The sequence below is a fragment of the Anopheles stephensi genome, chromosome 3 (assembly GCF_013141755.1).
Source record: "Anopheles stephensi strain Indian chromosome 3, UCI_ANSTEP_V1.0, whole genome shotgun sequence".
In the NCBI taxonomy this organism is placed as follows: Eukaryota; Metazoa; Arthropoda; class Insecta; order Diptera; family Culicidae; genus Anopheles; species Anopheles stephensi.
The window spans coordinates 43,203,589-43,228,275 of record NC_050203.1 but is presented as its reverse complement, the minus strand read 5'-3'; the positions used below and the strand labels follow the sequence as shown (position 1 = coordinate 43,228,275).

The 24,687-nt window shown below is 42.4% G+C and overlaps 1 protein-coding gene across 1 annotated transcript; it reads left to right on the top strand.

The window, feature by feature from the left end:
* Window positions 1-3,816: 3,816 nt before the first annotated feature.
* On the top strand, window positions 3,817-24,422 carry LOC118510926 (barH-like 1 homeobox protein). The gene is made up of 4 exons (XM_036053337.1): window positions 3,817-4,127; window positions 22,155-22,440; window positions 23,799-23,894; window positions 24,009-24,422. Exons 1-4 carry the CDS (start codon window positions 4,061-4,063, stop codon window positions 24,319-24,321), a joined length of 762 nt encoding a protein of 253 aa, XP_035909230.1. The 5' UTR covers window positions 3,817-4,060; the 3' UTR covers window positions 24,322-24,422.
* The last annotated feature ends 265 nt before the right edge of the window (window positions 24,423-24,687 follow it).

The following is a 24,687-nucleotide window of genomic DNA, read 5'->3' as shown; positions in this document are numbered from 1 at the left end:
TTAAAAGCGAGGATGACATCAGGATTAGGTGGCAAGCAAAGAGGCTTCACGAAGACGGACACGAAAACGAGACAGTGGGACATTACAGTCGAACAGGTGATAGCAGTTATTGAATGCCAATAGATAGCAGGATTAGGTAGCAGAGGATCGTTCGAACCGTAGCGGGTGTGGCGGGATGCGATTCAAAGGGGAGGTCTATTGCGGAGGGAGAGAGGGATGGCAGAAAGGAGAGAAGGGACATCAAGTTCATTTAACAGGAGACCTGCAATGAAGCTTGCACGGATATGGAAATGCCTTTTCTCAATGATTTCTAGCCCAAGAAGACGGCAACGGACTGGATAGGGAGGGAGAGCAAGATGATAACCGGTAAGGAACTAACGAAAAGCTACACGAGTGAATTTGCGCTGAACACTCATCAGTCTGGCTATCGCAGTAGAGCGTGGGACCAGACTACAGCCGCGTATTCCAAGGAATATCGCACCCAACCGCAGTACAGGGACTTCAAGTAGAGGGGATCGCGGATTTGGGACGTTAGCCTAACGATCAGACCTAGTAATTATTTAGCCTTGCTGATAACATAATCAACGTGGGAACTGAAGGACAGCGTCTCGTCGAGCCCTCACACCTAGATCATTTCCAGAGGATACACGACGCATAACTGTATCACAGAGGGTGTAGCTAAACGGAATCGCAAGGGATCGGGAAAACGAGATCACACAACACTTCTCGGGGAACAGGAGTAGGACATTTTTACGACACCAAACAGAGAAGGAATTTAGTACAGATTGGAGAAGACAACAGTCAGCAGACGAGGACACATGAAGGAAGACCTTGAGATTATCTGTGTAAAACAGGAAACTTTCGGCGGGAAGGATGGAAATACAGTCATTAACAAATAACAGAAATAAAATAGGACTAAGGGCGCTACCTTGATGAACACCCGAGGAACCTATGAAAGAGTCGGAAAGACAAGAAGAAACTCTAACTCTATACGATATCGAAAGCAGGTAAGTCTTCAGCCAGGAGAGTAATCGACCCCCGATACCAAGTGTTTCGAGTTTGGCAATCAGCAGATCGAGAGGAACACTGTCAAAGGCAGCACTGAAGTCAGTGTATACGGCGTCATTTGGACGACCGGATACCATGTTCGATAGAGCAGAGCATACAAGACACATAAGGTTGGCGGAATTTGTGCGTTTGGGAATGAAACCATGTTGGCGCGGGGATTTGTGGCCAACAATGATAGGATGGATGGAGGAGAGATTTTCGACTACCAAATTCTAAAAGTCGTACAAATGCTGTATACGCCATCGAGAAACTTGTTTATGGGTCACATGGGCCGAGTCTCATAGAAAGCACGTTCATGATGCTGAGATCTCCAGAAGATGAAAATCTGCTATACAAAGAACTAATGAGAAAATCACTTGTTCTGTACAACTTTATCAGAGCTGAACTACGCCCTCGTCTACAATAGGTTCCGCAAAAAGCCTTACAATTCATCTTCAACTATCGGTATCTGAATCGTACAGTCTAGTCCATCGATATGACAACTATTCTTCACTTGAGAAATCTCCCAACTGAAGTCGTCATGGGTTAAAACAACGACGTATGAAATCAACGTGCAACTAAAACCATGGCAAGCAAATTTTAAGACTTCACCGTTGAAAACTTGTCCTAGCGCCCAGGCAAAGGCCTTCAGTGTAACTCGAGCGTTTTTGAGAAACCATTCGCGTAATTGGGAGAATGCGTAATTGCAGCTAACGGAGGTCCACCGCCGTGGTTAATCCAGGAAGAAGCCTACAGTTCGATATGAATAAGGTTGGAACGCCATAACCGGCGCGAAGATTTAGGAATGACCACTCTTCTTGGGGTCAATCCTTCGGTGGAATCTACTACGTTAACCGCAACTTTACACTTACCACAGACCGATAGACCATTCCTAAATAATGACCTCCAGTTTCCGGACCGTACTTTTTGGAATGTTTATATTTGCTTTTGGCTCCAATACCGTCTTACTCCACACTGGTAGTTAGTTCTTCGTAAATTTGCTAACTACGCTTTTTCTTCTTTCTTAACACTACTAACAACAGAGACAGAGGTCTCTGTCGTGTTCGGTACTCATTTCACCACTGCTTTTGTACACGACATTTTTCGTCACCTTTCTAACTCGCACTATGTATATATCAAATCCTGCTATCCTAGCTGTTTTCCCGACGGGCAAGATTTGATTATAATATTATAATTTATAGCTTAGATTTTTGATATAACTATTTTTATAATTTGACAGTTCGGCGTCTGTCCGTAATATTAATTAAATAAAAAAGAAAAATTAAAATATTTTTATAATTAGCTATCCTGACTCCTTTTTTCCCTTTTCTGTTCATAAAATATTTTGAGACTTTCCGCATATCTCAATCTCTACAGTCTCGTCTTGCCATTTCTGGTATTCAGTGATTTCGACTAGGGTAAGAACCCGTAGCAAGGTAGTCAGCCCTGCTTATTGGGAGGCGATCTGGGTGGGATTTGAACCCCGGTCCTGTCGTGTGAAGGCTGGCGCCTTTATCGACTGAAATACATATAAGACTCCGGTGGCGGGTTAACCTATGGACGGAGTATACCGCTTCATCGTTCAAGGCTATTACAAAAAGACTTGTTGAAAGGGCTTCTTCGACAAGTCCTCGGCCTGGCCTGTACCGCCGAACCCCCCCAAGCTAACCACCATACTGGGTCAAACAATGAGAAGGTGCGGTGAGAATGAGTGAACGAGAGGGAGAAAACTAACTGTGCGCATTGAAGTGTCAAATTTAATTGAAAGGGGACGAAACGGTTAAAAAGCTGCAAACTGTATGATATCATAGTAATGATTATTTTTCCTTAATATGTTGATTTTTTACCCAACGCTAAGTAAGCATACAATACGCTGTCAGAGCATGTCTATTCATTATTGGGCGAGAATTATTTTTAAGTATTTTTTTTATTTGCTTTGCGTATGCGTCAAATCTGGCTGGCCATAGAACCATTAAGCGGTAAGTAATGCAACACAATATTTAAGTATTGCTTTTTAAAACCTTTTACCCATACGCTAAGCGTATTTCCCATTTCCCTGTTTCAAACCATTCTAACTTCTTAGCTCCTCCCTCTTTTCGAAACGCTTTATCAGTGGCGGCTGTGGCAAGTGAAAAGAAAAATGGACAACATTTACTCGACTGTTATTTTTACACCAGCCCCAGCGTCTTGGATGAATTGATCTGTTACCTCTTTGTTGAAGAAAAAAAGTAATAATTGGAAACATTTTTGGAGGCCCCTACATGTAAAAAAAGAGTTAAAACGTTCTGCTTTAAACAGATACGTTTCGTAATCGGATTTCAGTTGTTATCCTCTTCATTTTTTATGTGTTCATCTCATCTTAAAACATTCACGAAGTGTTGTATATATATAGTGTTATATATATATATATATATATATATATATATATATATATATATATATATATATATATATATATACATGTATATATAGTGTTATATATATATAGTGTTGTATATATATATATATACATGCATATATGCCATATACATACCTATATGTACTTAGACTAAATATCTCAACGGCCATCAGAACCTAGCTCACCACCCCATTATGAGCAGGTGTTTCATGTTTCGTGCGTCGTGCACATGCGCTAATAAAATAGCTCTCTCTATTAAACAATAAGAGTGAGCGACACGTACGGTTAACCTAGGCTGCTCACTTGCTGCGCCCAAATGCCAGCATAATGCTATGCGTGCCACTTTCACTTAGTTCCTCATAAACATTCGACATAAACACGTGCAATGCCGTTTCCTGCTTTTGATAGATGTGTTTTTTTATGTTAAAAATTAACCATAAAAAATAAAACGGTGTGTACAAGTGTGCATCAAATGGCCATTCGGATCGGCACAGAGCGAGGTCTGATGCTGTGCGAGTTATGCAATCGATAAAAATAAATATGCTGATTGCTGTCACTAAACCTTGGTGAAAAAGTTGCAGTGCCACAAAGCATTGGGAACTGGAGAGTCTCGATATGGAGTCCAGCAAATCGTTTTTCATACGGGATCTATTAGGCGATTTAATCAGCAGCCGGCAATGTGGTATGTTCAAAATGTGTGTGTTTTTTTTTATAGATTATGTATGTAATTAGAGTGCACGAGTTTTTACAGTGATTAAAGGGTAGGGCGGATGGGGTTGCGGATTAAAGTGATTGAAGTGGATAAGCAGGATTGACTGGAACAAACATGATTGTAATTATTTGTTATGTATAATTCTTCATAGTTTCGGGCTTTTGATGGTCACATTATGGTTGCTGGGTCAGTCTACAAACAATAGGAAAAGCTATTTGAACCACCAAACCCGTAGGGGCTAGTTACCGTTACAGAAAATCAAAGAAACCCATAATGGATAGATCACTCCTAGTGAAGTTGTTGGTTGGTTGGTTGGTTTATTAGCTTATGGTGCTTTGAGTTTTCAGACTTCACTCGTCTCTGTAGTGGCTACCGAAAAAAGAAGCAGAAAGACAGTACGAAAGTAAGTGATGGACCATGTGTTCTAGTTCTTCATTAGGTCTCGCTGTGTTGCTCAGCTTGTAAGAGCTGTTGCTACTTGCTCAGCTATGAATATATCTACTTGAATGCGATTATAATCAGCTGCTTCGGTTCAAACATTTACATTTCAACTTATTTTCAACTGACTGTGATAACTGATTAACTGATAGGTCTTTTCCCATTTAAGTCCTCTTATTTAAGATAGGTCTTCTGCCCCCAATTGGAACAAAAAATAATATTTCGCTAAATTATTTCATTTCAAAATGTTATAAAGTTTTTATTTTGTCGTTATCGCTACCGGGAATCCAGAGACTCCTGAACCGACTCCAAAAAAATCTCGAGCTTGTAGTGTACATTTCGTCTTGAAATATGTGATCGAAACTATACAGAATTAAACATATTAGCACAAAATACTGATATAAAAAATATAAAATGTACATAGACGCCTCTAGATGATATGCATGCCGGTGCATGATCGCTTTGTTTGGCAAGATATGACATGAAAGATCATATTAAAGCACACTTAAATATTACCATAAATTTAGAGGTGTAATTGCTCCTGTTTCAACACCCAGCAGGGGTAATGGAAACGTTTATACACCTGTTTACAGTTACAGTCAAATTATTCATCGTTTGCTTCCAACCACATGCCGGCTGTTGCAATTTGCATGTCATGAGCATCGAATGCGCAACATGACGATTGATTCACATGCCATTCACATTTAATTTCTATTTACATTCACATTTAATTATGAATCCTTTCCACCCTAAAGGACCAAAAGTACTGGGGCCTCAACCATTTCAAAATATCCTATCCAATTCGACGCTGATTTCCATTGGACGACTAATCAACTGTAGTCCTATGATGAGTCTCTAATGTTCGTTGTAGATGTTTATTTATTTAAATCCTCCAATCATTGTTTTCGTGTGTCGAAGTTCAGGTTTCCTAGTGTATTGTTAATATTGTTATGTAGGCAATTGTTGGAGGCTATTTAATATATTAATTATATCTCGATCTTATGGTACGGGTCGTTGGTTACTTGGAATGTTTGTCCCAACTGAATTCCAAAAATCACTGAAAATTCCAAAACATCACCGATGTCGCGCTCTGGAACTACGAGATATTTATGTAGAACGGTACGGCTTCCCAGATCTCGCATGATCCTTGAGCGAGCCAGTCTCTTGATACCATCGGATGATGGTATGGATTAAATTCCGCAATATCCCGTGCGATTCAACCATCGGTACATGTCGGCAGATAGCTCACCTCTCGCTTTGATTTGTGATTTGTGCCAATGTACTCTTTCATCTTCTGACTTACAACAAATGACAGCATGTGGACACCACGCACTTCGCTTAGTTTATGCTAAACGGTAGCTTCGCACCTTCATCAGAACGAAAAGTTCTATTCGAACTAATTGAACTCCCTGAGTATTTTTGTCATCCTTGTTTTCAATAAACACGCTCTGGCTTTATTGCGAACCTATTAAATGTTATTCAGTTTGATAGTGCATATAATCCAATTAATGTTTAGTTTATAAGTTTCTGATTGTTATCGATTGACAAACTAAATACGTTTGAATATTTCATCTTTTTATTTTAAGAAAAAAACAGACGCAACATGATGGAGTGCCCTGATACTTGTTCCGATATTTTTAGCTATTCACCACGTGGAGATGCTTGAGTACACGTGCCGAACTTAATTGTATAACGGAACGCATGTTTTTCCTTCATTGTGTTTTTTAGCTGGGTTTTAGCACATACTAGCTATTGTCATACTTGAACCCCACTCACATTCGAAATCAGACAATCACTTTAGGAATCGCTGGATAAGTGGCACTCCTGTTGTGATCGGAAATTGGCGAATCCGGTTCAGAACATCGATAACAACGAAACTGATGGGAATCGGAAAAAATCGTTTTGGATGAGTATACATGTGGCAAATATGTGAGCTGCTATAAGATTATTAGATGAAGTTTTGGTTCCGACTTATCATTTCTGGTTTCCTTGCTTTACTTGCCTTACCCATACCTGGATAATCAGACCTGCGTACGAGCAGACGTTTCGGAAGAGATCCGATATCCGGCCCTGCCGTATGTAGTTAATAGATAATATTATAAAACATACTAATTATATTTTACTAGTTTATTAGTCACATTTTTACTAGGTCTATCAATTTATGATTCTCGAACGGATCACGAAATGGCCAAAATAGCCAAAATAGTGCAAAACGTCCGCTCTTTGTAAATTAAACAGAAATCCGAAACGCCGAATTTCCTTTAATGATCAGTGTAATATATTGAAAAATTACGTCCGGACGGATTTCCATTTGTAAGGGACTATAAATTTTGTAAGGGAATTATTCATCTTTTTTCAGCAAAACAAAAGGTCTCACTTTGTCGCAAATCCACATACGCCTTTTTTAAAGCTATATGCGACCAATTAATTACAAAAAGAATTCAACGACGCCCAGAAAATAAGCAAATAGTGTGATATTTTGGAGTGTGTTATTAGTGGAGTGCAAAGTTTTTTAGGACAATCTTCAGCTTCAAATCTACGAGAAAATGTAGATACAACCTTAAAAGAAATCAGTTATGCGCCAGGTTTCGTAAAAAAATATATAAAATTGTTACCTATGTGAAAAAGAGCGATCGAAAGTAAAATCATGCGAACAATTCACGCTTTGCACTTGAACAAAAAATCTTATTTCATAAATTTATATAATGGATAATAGCATAAATATGGTGGCAGCCGGTGGTAGATACAACAACGGCGACGGTCTTCACACGGCAGGGCCGTGGCTCAAATCTCATCAGAGCCGTTCCCCACAGTGAGTGAGGACTGTGCCATAAATGGCAGGCATCACCTTAACAGATCGTTTGGCCAAGAACAGGGCGGTCCGGTGGCCTAGGCGATAACGGCGCCGATCTTCACACGGCAGGGCTGGGGTTCAAATCCCATCCAGTCCAATTATTAATAATGGACTGAAATATGTTTTGCTGACTCTACAACTGCCGGGGTTGGTAGTTAAAGAAATTAGGTGTACGAATCGAATATTTATTAAAAAGCGTAACAACAAAATGAAGAAAATCTTTTTTTTATTTATTTGAGCGAACAATGTTTTTCTAGGCATTCCTAATGTTTCAAACCAATAGAATCATTGTATCGAATGTTGTTAAGGTTTAAAAAATGCAAAACATACCCAGATAGGTGGTCATTGGAATGAAGGTTTATTTTGTGCATGCCGTGGTTCGAGGATTTACCCGGTTTCTGAAGCAATTCAATCATCATCATCATCATGTTGGCTAACTCTTTTAAAGAGCACGTCGTCGTGGCATGGCCCGGTGAACAATAGATTTCCAGGAAACTCGATCCCTGGCTGCAGCTTCCCATCCGTGTAGGTACCCGATCTCCGACAGGTCTCCCTTCACCTGATCCAGCCAACGAACTCGCTGTGCTCCCCGACGCCTCGTGCCGAACTGAGGGTCGCTGACGAATACCTTCTTGGTGGGGCATGAGTCCGCCATCCTCATAACATATCCCAGCCATCGTATCCTGGCGGTCTCCGCCACCGTTAGGATGTCCGGTTCGCCGTATAGCTCAGCAAGCTCGTGGTTCATCCTTCTCCTCCACACTCCATGCTCGAACACACCGCCAAAGATGGTCCGGAGAATGCGTCGCTCGAACACGCCCAGAGTGTTTGCATCCTCCGCTCGAATGGTCCAAGACTCGTGGCCATATAGGACCACCGGGCGAATCAGTGTGCATAGATCTCACATTTCGTGCGGTCTCGAAGTCTTCTGGATCTCAGCAGACGGTGAAGGCGGTATTAGGCACGATTCCCCAGCACAATGCGTCTCCGGATTTCGCTGCTGACATCGTTATCCGAAGTAACGACAGTCCCAAGATAGCAGAACTCCTCTACCACCTCGAGGTTGTCGCCGTCGACTAATACGCTGTTTCCCACTCGGGCTCTATCACGATCAGAGCCTCCGGCAAGCAGGTATTTCGTCTTTGTCGCATCTGATGACCAGTCCAATTCTTGCTGCTTCACGTTTCAGTCGGGTGTACGCCTCATACACCTTCGCTGTCGTCTTGCCAACGATATCTATGTCGTCCGCGAAGCCAAAAAATTGAAGAGACCGATAGAGAATCGTACCATGGATGTCATTCTCTAGCCCCGCACCTCGTATGACACCTTCCAAGGCTATATTGAACAGTAGACAGGAGAGTCCGTTCCCTTGCCTCAGACCCCTGTGAGTTTCGAACGACTCCGACAGCATGTTCGATACGCTCACTGTGCACTGCACCGCGTTCACCGTGGTCCTTAACAGCCGGATCAACTTTCCTGGATAGTGCTGCCGCTGCATGATGTTCCACAGCTCATTCCTATCTATGGTATCGTAGGCCACCTTGAAGTCGATAAAGAGGTGGTGCGTAGGGATCTGGCGCTCTCGGCACTTCTAAAGGATCTGCCGAAGAGTAAAGATATGGTCGGTGGTGGATTTGACTCCAACAAACCCAGCTTGGTAGCTTCAGAAGAAATCCGTAGCAAAGGGGGCAAGTCTGCAGAACAAGATCTGGGACAGGATCTTATATGCGGCATTGAGGACTGAAATAGCACAATAGTTCGAGCATTCCAATCTGTCGCCCTTTTTGTAGACTGGGTGAATGACGCCCAGCTTCCACTGCTCCGGTAATTCTTCCTGTTCTCAGCCTCTCAGGCCCCATCTTGAAGAGCTGGGCCGCCAGCCCATCACTACCAGCAGCCTTGTTGCTTTTAAGCTGATCGATGGCGCTGGCAATCTCATCCAGAGATGGCGTAGGCAATTCGTCTTCTGCACTATTGCTGTCACTGATGTTGTTGCTGTGTTGCTGCTGTTGGCTTGTTCTGCTACTTGTACCAACCTTTCTTGTCTCTGCTCCGTTCAGGTGCCCTGCGAAGTAGCACTTCCACCTTTCGATCACCTTTCGCTCGTCTGTCAGGAAATTTCCGTCTGCGTCCCGGCACATCGCGGATTTTGGGGGCAAATCCACTCCGTGCCTCTTTCAACCTCCTGCAAAACGAGCGGATGTCCCTCGACTGAGAGAGCTGCTCCAGCAGCTATTCATTCGACTCTTCGAAGCGGTGCTTCTTTTCCTGGAAGATCAGGGTCTGCTGTTTCCTCGGTCGTTTGTAGTTTTCCACGTTCTGACGAGTTTCATGCTATAGCATGAGGGCGCGTGCTGCATTCTTCTCGAATAATGCACAAGTGCATTCTTCGTCGAAACATTCCTTCCGTTATCTGCGTGGTAAGTAGCGAATTCTCAGTTCGGCTGCGGTGCTGATGGTTCGTTCCACCTTACGCCAGTGGTCTCCGAGGGGCATTGCGGTGTTGTCGTCCGATCCCCGAGCACTGCTGCATACCCCTCCGCCACATCAGCACGTTTCAGCCGATCCAGATTGAGCCTTGGGGTAGGCTTGCTCCGTTGTTTGTTGACCGCGGAGAGTTTCTGGCGCAGCTTTACCATTTACCAGGAAATGGTCCGAGTCGACGTTTGCGCCTCTGTATGTCGATAATATCCGAGAAGTTCCTTCCGTCTATTAGAACGTGGTCGATTTGGGAATAGGTTTGTAGTGGTGATCTCCAGGTATAGCTGAACCGAGGTGCATGCTGGAAAAAGGTGCTGCGAATGCTCATGTGCTTGTAGGAGGCAAAACTGATAAGCCTCAGGCCGTTGTCGTTTGTCAGCTGGTGGGCGCTGAAGCTTCCTATCGTCGGTTTGAATGCCTCTTCCCGTCCGACCTGAGCATTAAAGACCCCGATGACAACTTTGACGTCGTGTTGTGGGCAGCGGTCGTACTCCCTCTCCAGCTGCGTAAAGAAGAGCTCCTTCTCGTTATCGGTGCTCCCAAGGTGCGGAATGTGCACATTTATGATGCTCAGGTTGAAGAACCTGCCACGAATCCTTAACCTGCACATTCGTTCGTTGACTATCCACCATGCAATCACTCGCTGTTGCATAGCACCTAGCACCATGAACGCGGTACCGAGCTCACGCGTTTCTCCTCCACTTTGGTAGATTGTGCAGTTGCTACGGTACTGGCGCACAAATGTACCCTTCCAGCGCACCTCCTGAAGTGCTACTCTATCGAAGCCGCGGGTCTGAACCTCATCTAACAGGATTCGGGTGCTTCCGTCAGATGTAAGGGATCTGGAATCGTAAGTCATTTTTCCATGCGGGGGTCATGGAAAAGCCATATGACCCATCGTCCCAAAAGGGTTGGGTTTCCCCGTGTACCCAAGCTTATTGGAGAAATATATTACCCTTCTGTACGCCGTGGACGTATTGAGTCGGAGTAGGGTATGGAGATCCTATATTATCCTTCAAGAGGCGTCGGACCACACCCGTATCAGTGTGGTATTGCTACAAACACTGACAACAGAACGAAGCAAATCAATAAATAACTGATAACTGAAAGCTAGGTTGAGGCATATTCCCGAGCTTGATTCCTTTATTACAATAGCGAATTCTCTTAGCGTTTTTAGCCAGTTGTGAAATGCAGGTTTATGGAATTTCTGCTGGTATAATTATTTGTTTTTTTGTTTATATACTGTTCGATGATATTTATGTTGCAACTTCTGTAAAGTAAATGTGTCCAATGCCATATAGGAACATTTAATATAGTTTTAAGATATTTATTTTGACTAATCTTAAGATTTTTCTTGTGTGTTTTAGCACAGTTTACCCAAACAGGAGAGGTGTATATTATGGTTGGTCTAATTAAAGCAGTATAAAGCAATAGTTTGTTTTTAAAGTTCAGCTGTGATCTTCTATTTAAGAAACAGTATAGTGTCCAAAAGATTTTTTCACTTTTAATAATCATGGGTACTATGTGGCATCTAAAAGTTAATCTTTTATCTTACATTAACCCAAGGTACTTTACATTTTCCTTCCATGGTATTTCTGTGTTTTGTATTTTGTATGGGAATTTTATTTACGCGTGTGAACCGTGTGAAAAATATGGCTTCTGATTTGTTCCCGTTTATTTTTAGTTTCCATTTTTTGCAACACTTTGAATATATATGAAGTGCATTATTACACTTTTAAATATAGTTGTAGCCTTTTTGCCGTTTGCGCTTATTGCTACATCATCAGCATACCAATATTGATTGCAAGCCTTCATTTTCGGTTTGTCAGCGATGTAAAGGTTAAACAAAATAGGGGAGAGCACGGTTCCTTGAGGAACCTCTGCATCAGGAGTGTATGTGTCTGCGGTACTGTTAGAAATATAGACTGTATTCTTTCTGTCTGTTAAAAAAAATTGAATGGTATGTATTAAATATTTTGGGAACTTTAATTTAATTAATTTGTAGATCAAAGCTTTATGCCAGATAGTGTCAAATGCCTTTTCGGAGTCTAATAATACTAAGCCAATTGATTTTTTCATGTTTCTCCTGGAAATAATGTCCGTCTTTAGTCTATCTAATTGATGTGTTGTAGTTAGCCCAGGTTGAAATCCAAATTGGCATTTGGGAATGATGTTGAACTGTTCTGCGTGGGTTCTTTGCTTTGATGAAATTTTTTTACCGCTCTGTTATTTAAAAAAAATTGACAGTTCTTTTGGGCATAGCAAGATCATGAGCTTTGTTGATTGTCTCTGTAACTTTTTTGAGTAAATAAATTTTTGAGTCTTTTTGTGTATAGTTGTGTACGTTACTCATATTGATTTCGCTGATATTGATTGCGTTTCTAAGATGCATTTTAAATGTGTTCCAATTGGCATTTAAGTAATCAAATATTTGGGCACTTGGTTTAGGATCAGGGGAGAGATTTTTTTTCGATATTAAAGTGAACTGGCAAATGATCAGAGGTAAAGTTAACCGAAGTCAAAGGGTCGGATATATTGTGTTTGTTATTGGTTGGTATTATGTCAATTGTGGAAGGATTGGAATTTGTATTCACTGGAAAGTATGTCGGAGAATCAGGATGAAATATAGAAAATTGTCTTTTTTGCAGTTCATCAAAAAGGATTTTTCAGGCTTGGTTAGAAGAAACACAATTCCACAATCTATGACATGCGTTCAGATCTCCACAAATAAAGAAACTGTTTCTAGAATTTGTAAGAGTTTGAATGTCGCTTTTGAACTTTATAATATCAGTATTGGCTCCCGGGAGATATGCAGCGACAATTGATATAGGGATATTATTATGTATGATTTCTATGCCAATCGCTTCTAATATTTTAAGATTATAGGCGGGAAGTAACCTATCGTCTATACCGCTTTTAACCAGTACCATTATGCCGCCTTTGACCCCGTGTAGTCTGTCAATTCTGTATGTTTTATAATTAGTCACGTTAAACGTCTGACCAGGTTTAAGAAAAGCTTCACATACTGTCATTACATCTATTTTGTTTTCATCTAAACAATGAATTAGCTCAATTTTTTTGTTGGCAATGCTATTAGCATTCCAGTATGAAACTATAAAGTCTTTTAACCCAACCATCATGGAAAGCAGTATTATTGGACAATTTTGAAAACCACTAAAATCTGGTCTCCTTTTTTTGAACAATTCCTCAGACAAGAGAACGCTTCTTTCACTATTTCAACTATTTCATCTGGGTTGAAGAGGTCGTTTCGGTTTCTTGGCGTTACTTTTGCAAATAAAGTGTAGTTAGGCTGTCGAGTTACAAACAGGTTAGTGTTGGTGTTGGATGTGTAAGATTGGGATGGTTGGTTTGAAGGAAGGTGAGGGAAATTACCGTTTAAAAGTGGTAATCCTGTTTGGATACTGGTGTGCTTCTCGCCTTTTCTTTTTCTACTGCCGTTTTGTTAATGCGAAATGGACATCCAAAATAATTCGGCGTATGATTCCCTCCGCAGTTGGCACATTTTAATTTGTGCGTCGGTATAATTCCATCCGTAGAGGTCTGTGCCACAGGACAGTTTGTAGAATTTGGATGCTCCGCGCACTTTAAACACACGGGTGGTCTGTAGCAATTTGCTACTCGGTGGCCGAAACGTTGGCAGTTCTTACACTGCATGATCGTTCTTTTGTTCGAGAAATAGCGCCATTTCACCACTTGATGTTCGAGCGCTGTAATAGACCGAAGCAATTTCATGTCCACCGTTCCTTTTTTAAAATGTAGTAGGTACACTGCTTGGTCGTTATAACGCTTTGTCTTGATACCTAGCTTCTTGATAGACACAGGTGCGATATTCTCGGCTTTTAGTATGCGTGTAACCTTTTCCAGAGGCTTATCAGTCAGGCCTAGCAACACGACCTTTGTTGTTTTCTCCTCGTCTAGTTGATACATGTGGAACTCCGAGTTCGTAGTTTTGAGACATCGCTCGAAAATCTGCACTTGTTGGAGTGCGTACCATAGTACTGTTATTTGTGACGGAGGTAGTGTATTTAACTGCACCGGCAGCAATCACCTTTTTTGCACATCGCCAACGTTACAACTGGTTACAACGATTGGTGAAGGTAACTCGGATGTCCTTGTGGTTGTAGTTGTGGGATTGGAGTTGATCTCTTGGTCGTCAATCGTATGGAGAATATCAAATGAAGTCTGGCGCGAATGTCTTCCCGTTTTCGATGGATTTCCAATATCCTCCAATGAATTATGAAACGTACTTAGACGCACTGCAGCACGCTTCTTGGATAAAATGTTTTTCCTTCGACCCATCGCTGGGCTAGGACCCGCACTTTGTCTTGTTGAGTAGATGTTTTTAAATGTGTGTGTGTCGCAATCTGTAGCTCCCGTCATGTGTCCGTTCGCTATCGAGTCTAGATCGATACTGGCATTGAGCAAAGTCAAAATTTAAAGAAATACTCAAATACCCCTTTAAAAAATCGGCCCAACACGGGTCAATGTTTTTCTGAGGCTTGTTGTACTTGGGTGATGTTTAGAACAGGTGTTCTAGTTTGAAATCTAACGGTTATCTGTAATTTGAATCTGACACGAAAGAGAGGGAGAGGTTATCGGTGACTGGACAGTCGCATAGGATAAGGCATACAGCGAGGGTGCACTGATTTTGAAGTGTGATTCAAGATACCTTCGGAAATTTGGTTACGGAGTGGAATTGGATATTTGTTACAAATACACTACAAAACACCCTGTACACTTGGTATTTGCGACTACATTAAGGCTTCAAAATCGTCCTCGGCTCGAAGGATGGGGCCCAAAAAGGAGCGTTGCATGGCGTGCGGAAGATAAAAACTGTGCGTGGTTATGTGAGAGCTATTCGGTAAAAGATCTCGTCGGAATTGTGAAGCATTCATTGGTAGCACACGCGCAGCAGCAAAGTAACGCAGGGCAAGATAAACTCACTTCGGGCAACGGATTGGATAACGAGCAGAATGAGACGGCTTATTCTACAACGAAAAAGTCGGGGAAAAGTCGCGCAATGGAACGCTGTGGAACATCACTTTGATCGGATATGTTAACGGCGGGCAGCATAATTTGACAATGTTGTGGCATCGTGAACAAGCAGCACAAAGCGATGCAAAACCTAACCTCACTTCGGCTGGCGTGAAGGACTGGAATCTTCTAAAGCGTCGGTAGGAAGCGGAACAAAAGAGGTTGCAGTTGGAACTGTAATTAAAATTCGCGAAAGAAGAGGAAGATCTACTGGTCCAGGAGCAGGGAGCTGTGGCGTTATCCAACGCGTCGAAAGGTAACCCTTCATTAATAGAGAAGGAGTCGATGGACAGTTTTCAGCTGGAGGAGCCAGAAACATCTGCCAAACAACAAGCTGCTAGACATAATGTGCCGAAAGATCTACCAGTATTCTCCGGAGATCCCGCCGGATGGTCATTGTGTATTTCCAGCTTTGACAGCACCACTAAGCTTTGCGGATTCTCGAATTGGGAGAAAATGATCCGGTTGCAGAAATCTCTACAGGGACCTGCGTTTCAGACTGTGCGCAGCATATTGTCGATGGCGGAAATGGTACCCCTCGTGAACAACACGTTGCGAAACCGATTTGGTCAACCAAAACACATCATCGACTGCTTGATTGAGAAGGTACGCCGAATGCCTGCACCACGAATCGCTCGACCGGAGTCTATCATCCAGTTCAGTGAAGCGGTTCAGGGCATGCTCGCACATATGCAAGTAGCTCGGCAGTACGCACACCTCACAAATCCAACGTTGTTAGACGAGCTGTTAAGCAAATTGCCGATCGAGCGGCAATATATCTACGCGCATGATACGAGAGGCACGACGAACCGGATTTGGTTACATACATTTGGAACTTTCATGGAGGAATTAGGTAAGGATGCTGCAAGGCTAGTAGTAATGGACTGTTCTTCTGTAACGACCGGTGAAAAGAACATCTCGCATCGGGGTCATGTGCACGCACATTCGGAGGAGCTTAATCCAACAACATCTTGGAACACAAGTTATACCTGTGTAATCTGCAACAAAGGAGATCATGACGCCAAGAAATATTTCACTGAAACACAAGAAGGCGTGCACTGTCGATGTGTGTTTAGCTGCTTGGACAAACTCAATTGGCAGACATGTAAGGACAGGCCTCGTTGTGACATCAACGGTTGCACTTACAGGCACCACACCCTGCTACACGACGACCAGGAACATCGCAAACATTCTACTAACAGTCTCTGGAAGGATGAACATACTGCCCGTAGTAATGTTGCAGAAAATCACCATCATAAAACATCAATGGCTGCGACATCTTTATTGAGAATTGTGCCGGTCACCTTGTATGGCCCGAAGTCGAATGCAACTACATTTGCGTTCCTAGATGAAAGATCATCGATGACCCTAATACATGAGGACTTGGTGGAACAGTGAGGGACAGAACGAGCCATTGTGTATTCGCTGGACTGGAGACACCACAAGAATGGAAAAGAGTTCACGGCGGGTGTCTCTCAAGGTGGGTCCAGTAGATTCGGCAAAGCGATACGCAATGAGCGCCGTCCGGACGGTACAACAACTAAATCTACCACGGCAATCATGTACACGATGCGGAAATTGGAAACATTTGAAGGGATTGTCAATTTTCGAATAGAAGGAAACCCAACCAAGATTGTTAATAGGGTTGGATAATTTGCATCTTGCAGTACCCCTTAAGACACGAGAAGGACGGGACGGTGAACCCACTGGAGCGAAAACCCGATTGGGGTGGTGTGTGTATGGAAAATCGTCAGCTTTGCCAGGTGAAGGGTTATTTCATATTTGCGATTGCAATGAGGCGGAAGGCGATTTGCAAGAAGCCATAAGAAAGTCCTACGATATAGAGCAGCAGCCGTATGTACGGGACGGCCGTGTGTGCAGACGTGAAAGAAATGTTCCTGCAGATAAGAATGCGTAATAAAGATCGGCATATGCAACGGTTCTTATGGCGCAACAACCCTACCGCAGAACCTGCTATTTACATCGTAGACGTGGTGACGTTTGGATCGGCATGTTCACCAGCAACGGCGCAGTACGTGAGAAATAGATCTGCCCTGGAACATGCGGAACTCTATCCAAGCGCAGTCGAAGGCATCTTAGAAAGTACGTATGTGAACGACTTTCTTGACAGTTTTGGAACGGTGGAAGAAGTGTACAGAACATCACAAGAGGTTCGCCAAATTTTTCGAAATGGAGGGTTCGATTTGAGAAATTGGAGCTCCAACAGTGCACTGGTTTTGGAACAATTAGGGAGCGGAACCAACCAGATGAAGTACTTGACATCGACATGCGCTGGAATCTAGCTTCGGATGAACTTGGGTTTTGCTCTCGATCATGCACGGCAACATCTGAGTAGCTGAGGATGGAACGTGTTGCAACGAAACGCGAAGTACTACGGTGCGTCATGTCGTTGTTCGATCCCTTAGGTTTGCTCGCATCGTTCGTGATTCACGGTAAAATGCTTAATCAAGACCTTTGGCGATCCGGAATCCAGTGGGATGAAGAAATCAGTGACATGCAGCATCGGGATTGGCGCAGATGGGTGGATGTGTTACACACAATCGATAATATCCGGGTTCCGCGATGCTACTTTGTAGATGCAACAGAGTCGATGTACAATAACGCTGAATGGCACCTATTTGTGCACGCAAGTCAAAACGCTTATTCCTGCGTGCTTTATTTACGAACAATCGATTCTTCAGGAGAAGCCCAATGTTCCCTAGTCAGTGCCAAGGCGAAGGTCGCCCCATTGAAACAGCTTTCTATTCCCAAATTGGAGCTACAGGCGTGTTTATTGGGATCCCGGTTCTTAAAATATACGCAGCAACATCATCCTCTCGGTGGCAAGAGAAGGGCTCTATGGACGGACAGTACAATTACGTTGGAATGGATAGGAGCTAACCCAAAGAACTATAAACCATTCGTTGCCCACAGGGTGGCGGAGATTTTGGAACATACGAAGGTGTACGAGTGGCGATGAGTGCCGACAGATAAAAATCCAGCTGACGAAGCCACTAAATGGAAAGGACGACCAAATCTAGACAGGGAAGGAATGTGGTTTCAGGGACCGGACTTCTTACATCATCCTGAAGATACTTGGCCAGTACGCAGTATCGTAAAGCACAGTCCTTTGGAAGAAATGTGTCGGTTGAATGTGCATGTGGAGGAACCGGTCAAGGAGATGTTCCCAATACTCATCGAACGTCTTTCACGATTGGAGAGGTTGTATAGGGCCGTAGCATGGATTAATCGATACATTGGCAATCTACGAAGGAAGGTACATTGACATCCATTGCTCAAGGGAGTTCAGGCTGAGTTCTATCTATCATCGAGGAAAGACGGCAGTAATAGCAGATGGCACACGGTAGCTAAGAGGAGTCCTGCATACCAGTTGCTACCTTTCATAGACGAAGAGGGTGTTCTCCGTATGGAAAGTAGGTTGGCGATGGCCGCAGAAGTACCGTATCCAGTAAAATATCCCGTAATATTACCGCAAGGCTCCCGCTTAACAGAGCTATTGGTTGAGAGCTATCATCGTACATACCGTCACGCCAACAAGGAGACAGTGGTGAACGAGTTGCGGCAGCAGTTCCATATTCCCAAAATAAGTACATACCGTCACGCCAACAAGGAGACAGTGGTGAACGAGTTGCGGCAGCAGTTCCATATTCCCAAAATAAGAGCGGTTCTGGCGAAAGTGGTAAAGAGCTGTGTCTATTGCAAGATTCGGCAATCGTTACCACATATTCCACCGATGGCCCCACTACCCAAGGAGAGATCAGCACAATTCGTAAGACCGTTCACTTATTAGACTATTTTGGTCCGATACTGGTAAAACGCGGTAGAACGAACGAGAAACGATGGGTGGCATTGTTTACGTGCCTGACTATAAGCGCGATACACCTGGAAGTCGTACACAACTTATCGACTGAATCGTGCGTGATGACGGTTAGGCGGATCGTAGCCAGAAGAGGAGCACCAGCGGAATTCTTCAATGATAATGGCACCCACTTGGTGGGTGCTAGTAATCAATTGCGTAAGGAAATCGAGGCGCGCAACGAGACCCTGGCTACTACATTCACCAATGCGAGTACACGATGGAACTTCAACCCCCCGGGCGCACCACACATGGGCGGAGTGCGGAAACGCATGGTGCGATCGGTAAAGGCAGCTATCAGCACCATCATGGAAGTGCAGTGTACCATCGATGATGAAGCTTTCGTAACAGTGATACAAGAAGCAGAGACTATGGTCAACTCGCATCCTTTGACTTATATCCCCGTAGACCCGGAGAATCAGGAAGCGCTTACACCTTATCATTTCTTGCTAGGAAGTTCGTCAGGAGTGAAGGAATGGTCGCGTACGACAGGCGTGGGTGCGTTCTGGTTCGGGAATTGTTAAGCCACCAGTGGCAAAGTTGGCTTCATTAGCCATATCTTAGTGTGACCAATGGAGATGGTCACGGGCGGGGGAGTGTTAGCACAGTTTGAAATCTAACGGTTGTCTGTAATTTGAATCTGACAGGAAAAAGGAAATGACAGGAAAGAGAGCGATAGAAATGCTGGAAGCAAGATAGAAGAGAGGGAGAGAAAAATCGGTGACTGTACAGTCGCATAGGAAAAGGCATACAGCAAGGGTGCATTTATTTTTAAGTGTGATTTAAGATACCTTCGGAAACTTGGTTACGGATTGGAATTGGATATTTGGTACAAATACGCTACAAAACACCTTGGACACTTGGTATTTGCCACTACAACAGGCATTGGCCTTCATGACGCACCATATTGAGTAATCCAACGGATTAAGATCGGGACTGAATAGCCACATATCCTTCGCCCAAAATGGATAATGTTCATGCAATCACTTCTGCATGCGTTTCGAGGTGTGGGCTGGAGTCCCATCTTGTTAAAACACAACGTTTGGCTTCGGAGCGTACTGTTCTTTAAACCACGGAGGAATATACTTACTTAAAATCCCAATGTAGACGTTCGTGTTGACCTTTGACCCCGGATAGGGGAAGTTATGGTCGGCTTCTTAAAGTGCGGTCACCAATCTGTACATCACCCGTGCGTAGATCATTTTTCTTAGCAGGACCGCTGGTGGTTGCAAGGCAAGCCCTTCTCCCTGGTGCAGGCCCTTGGTGGCAGCAAAGGGCCCTGAGAGTTTTCCATCCACCTTGACCTTGGCATATGATGTTGACCATTGTCATTCTTACAAGCCTGGCAAGCTTGTCAAATGTGGCTTTAAAATCAATCAAGAGATGATAGGAGTGGTGCTGTTGCTTCGCTATCTTCTCCAAGAATTGCCGCATCGTGAAGATTTGGTCAGTGATTGATTTTCCGTTTCGGAATCCACTCTGATAGTTTCCAACCATCTCTTCAACGAATGGGACAAGTTGATCTTTTAGTTTTAGGGAGAAAATCTTAGGTATCCCCGTAACCATAGTTTAGGGGAGAAAATGTTGTAGGTGTTTACACCATAATATTCCTGTAATTGCTGCACTCTAGCCTATCTACCTTCTTGTATATGGGATAGATGATACCAAGATGCCAAGCACAAGGCATAGATTCACTATTCGATACCTCATTAATAATTTGATGTACATCCTGTTCAAGTGCTGCACCACCGTTTTTGATCAGTTCGGCTACTATTTTGTCGGTGCCTGGTGCCTTGTTGTTCTTGAACCGACGGATGGCCATTCGTGTTTCATCAATGCTAGGTGGTAATAGCATCTACTTGTAGAGCCTCTAGCTGTTTGCTGAACTGATCTTTTAGTAATTCATCAAAATACTGAGCCCATCGCCAGAGGACTTGGCCAGATACACGTCCTTTTACTCGTGGACCACGTCTTGTACCCGAAGAAAACTAATGTATCGGTCGATTCTGGAATTTGACACGCGATCAACGTTTAACATGCTCTCATCGGTGAACAGAATTACCGGATTTTTACCTTAAGCGAATTTAAGATTTGCTTGCATCGTTCGACTCGTAGCTCCCGGATGCAGTTGGCAATCATGTAAGTTCTTTTTTCGTGCCCTCCCACAGGATTCCATGTTCCTTTGCCATTTTCCTTATTGAACGCATTGGATTCACCCGAATCTTCCTTTTAATAGCAGCGATAAGCCTCGGAACCTGATCTGACCACGGACGACCAGTGGCAACCTCCGCGGATAGTTGTCATTGCTTTTCTCAGTCTAAAACCCTTTTGATGGTCCGCCGAGACACTCGCACGGCGATTGAAATTACTTTTTGTGACTTATGCGCGTGAGACGAGCACATTGCCTCTTCGTCATGGCACAACTGTCTAACTAAGTAAATCGTTTTCTTTTATGCACAGCCTACTACCGTATGATCCATAGATTAAAGTGCATGCAAAGAAAACTAATGGCCACATCCACATCCACAGGTGAAAAGGGAACGTAAAGGGAGTAATGTGTTCCTCTTCTTATTTGGATGTGAGGGATGCTAAGTATGAATGTAATGGTGTGAGTGTAGAACGGCAATCGGTAAGAGGTCGGCAGTCTTGATTGAGGACTAAATAATGGAGTTTGTGTTTGTGAGCTGGATAGCAGAGCATCTTTGGATAAGCTAAATTATCACTTGATGTTTTACCAATTTTGGGTCTTTTTGAGCTGTTTTAGCTTTTTGGCCAAACGTCCTGCTAGATATCATGCCGACCATATAATTGCAACATAATGGCACCGCCGACCATAAGCTGTGGCCAGTTCTTTTTACCATGTGAAAAGATACCAGATTCAATTCGATAATCGGTCTTGCCGTGTAGAAGATTGCTTTAAAAAACAGGTTTTACATGTAGAACCCTCATTTTTATTTCATTAACCCAGAACAACAACAAAATATTCATACCGTATTGATTAGGTAATGAATATAAAAAAATTAGCAAAAAAACATAGAAAGATAGAGATAGCTCTTATCGTACATTTAATGCTACACATTATGTCGCCGATAACATGGTTTGTAAATTGTACAAAACCTTTTTGAATACAAACTTTGAGACGCAAAGCTTGAAACATTACATCTTATAAAGCCCCATGCACGAGACATGAAATCGATAGTTGCAGGGACGAAGCGTCGTAGAACTAGTAGAACTTGTACAGAAAACAACTTGTAAGATATTGATATCGATTTTTGCCTTCTCTATATTTCAGAACAATCATTTACAACCCGGCTTAAATCGGACGATGAAGAAAACAGTGACGTAGATATAGAAGACAGATCCTCAGATTCCGGAACCATCAGCAATTATAATTCCTACATCGCTACCGAGAATGGTACTAGTGAAAATATTCATCGATCATTGCTAGCCTCCATTGAACGCGATTCCAAACAGGATATACACACACCAGCGTTAATTATAAAAAGTGGACGAAAGCCGCGAAGACGAAGAACGGCTTTTACCCACGCCCAATTAGCTTACTTAGAGCGTAAATTTAGGTAAATATAGCCGCACATTAAAACCCCCTTTTTGCATGAATGTGGTTCGTAACAAACATAAGCTGAACGGATGAAGTTCTGGGTCGGGACGTCAGACTTTAGCCGAAAAACGCTTTTCCAAAAGCGGAATATACTTCAGCGTATGATATTGTATACGCTGGACAGTAATGGGATTACAAAACAGTGTTTGTTATAGCCCTAAGCATTAACACTTGTAGTCAGTTGTGAACGAAACCGAAAAACCATGAGGGACTGAGCTCTACCATTTAGCTCCTCCCAAAAATTGTAGCCCCGTTACAAACAAATTTGAACAGCAGAGTGGAATGAAAATTATGGGCAAGACGATTTGTAATACCTCACGATGAGATTGTTTCATTAGTGTTATATATTTATACACATAAATATATATATATATATATATATATATATATATATATATATATATATATATATATATATATATATATATATATACATATATATACTTGAGGGTACTTGTAAAAAAAAAATCAGGAGAAATGTTATATACAATGAAATATGGTATTTGTTTTGTAGGCTTTTAAGTCATTCAAGGAACTAGATAGCTTATGTTTTTTTTTATGTCATAGTAAACATTCCATTGATAAGTTAAAGCATTTCATGAAGGATAGTGCTGTGATATTGAAGATAACCCAAAAAAGTGCATTAAAAACTTAACCCGCACATCACGTTGTGTTTACCCTGCATATGGCCATTGTTAAACTAGCCAATTGATTTGGAAATATTGCTAATTTTCAGATATAAATTAAAGGCCATGTTTGAAAAATTATAGTGGCCTCACTAATAGCTTGTAACAAAGGTCAAATAAATCAGACACATAGTTCATCCTAAGTGAGGCACGTTTGATCCGGATTTCCGTTTGGTTTGAAAAAATCGGTCTTCCTTCACTATTTTGTATATTTCGGTCATTTGGCAACCGATTTTCAATCTGTTGTTTTGTCGATTGTTTATTTTCATAATTTTAGTCAATGGTTTATCGTTCTCAAAGTACCGCAATTTCTCGATTTTAAGGTGCCCGATTTTCCGTTTAATTCACTACAAGTGTCTCCATGTTTAAAAAAATGTAAAAATGTTCGAGATACAACAACAATCATATTGTTCGTAGGTTGCTTGTGTGTTAAGTAAAAAAAATATTTTTTTTTTTACCAAGGAAACACTTTCTGTATAGAATGAAAACATTGTGTAAAACACATTTTCATACCCACAATGTAAATTGTATATACCATTCTGTGTAATATTAAGTTATTTCGTTGCATTGTTGAATTAGAACAAAATGCATTACAAGTATAAACATGGCCTTTTTTAACATTTGAAAACAGGTGCCAAAAATATTTATCGGTAGCGGACAGGAGCGACGTCGCCGATGCATTAAATCTCTCAGAGACGCAAGTAAAAACGTGGTACCAAAATCGACGGTACGTAATCGATTAGAGTCTAGCAAAGAGCTTACTGCTCCATTCGCAACTATGTAATGCGTTTCACTTTTCTTTTTATATCTGTATTTTATCTTCCTCGTGCATCGCTATTAGGACCAAATGGAAGCGACAAAATCAACTTCGCATGGAGCAGTTGCGGCATCAAGCTTCGCTGGAAAAAAATATAATAAACGTTTCAGCCGCCGCAGGTGGTAGCATTCAGCCGAGAAATCTGCATCAGCAAACCGATACTCCCACCAGTTCCTTGCCAGTTACTAGACCCGGCAATCAGTGTTGCCAAACATCGCCTGCTCTCGTTGTGTCATCACCCTTCGTTTCGTCCAATCCGTGTAGCTTTTTAACTTCCGCTGCCGCTGCCATCTTTCGCAACGTTGCCCAACCATGGTCATCCAGCTCCCTGCTGTAGACCCGCAAATCCGGGAATAGAAATAACATGTAAATTGTACATATATACAAATATATTTATAAACATCCATATTAAATACGCCGCATGTCCAATAAAAGAAATCGCCAATTACTAGCAATAATTGAGACAATTTAAACCCTGAAGCACATTCACAGACCGCAGCCGTCAGTCAGAAACTTTTGAACAAAGAAATTATCAATGCATGCACGTTTAACCTGCCCACGTTCCCTATGCGCTTGTCTGTTTGCGTTTCATTTTAAGGTTTGAATTACTCTTTATCATACGCAAGTGGTGCGCGATAGCACAAATTCAAACACTAATGATCAATCAAAAACAACGCCTATGGAATGATATTTGCGGGGGATT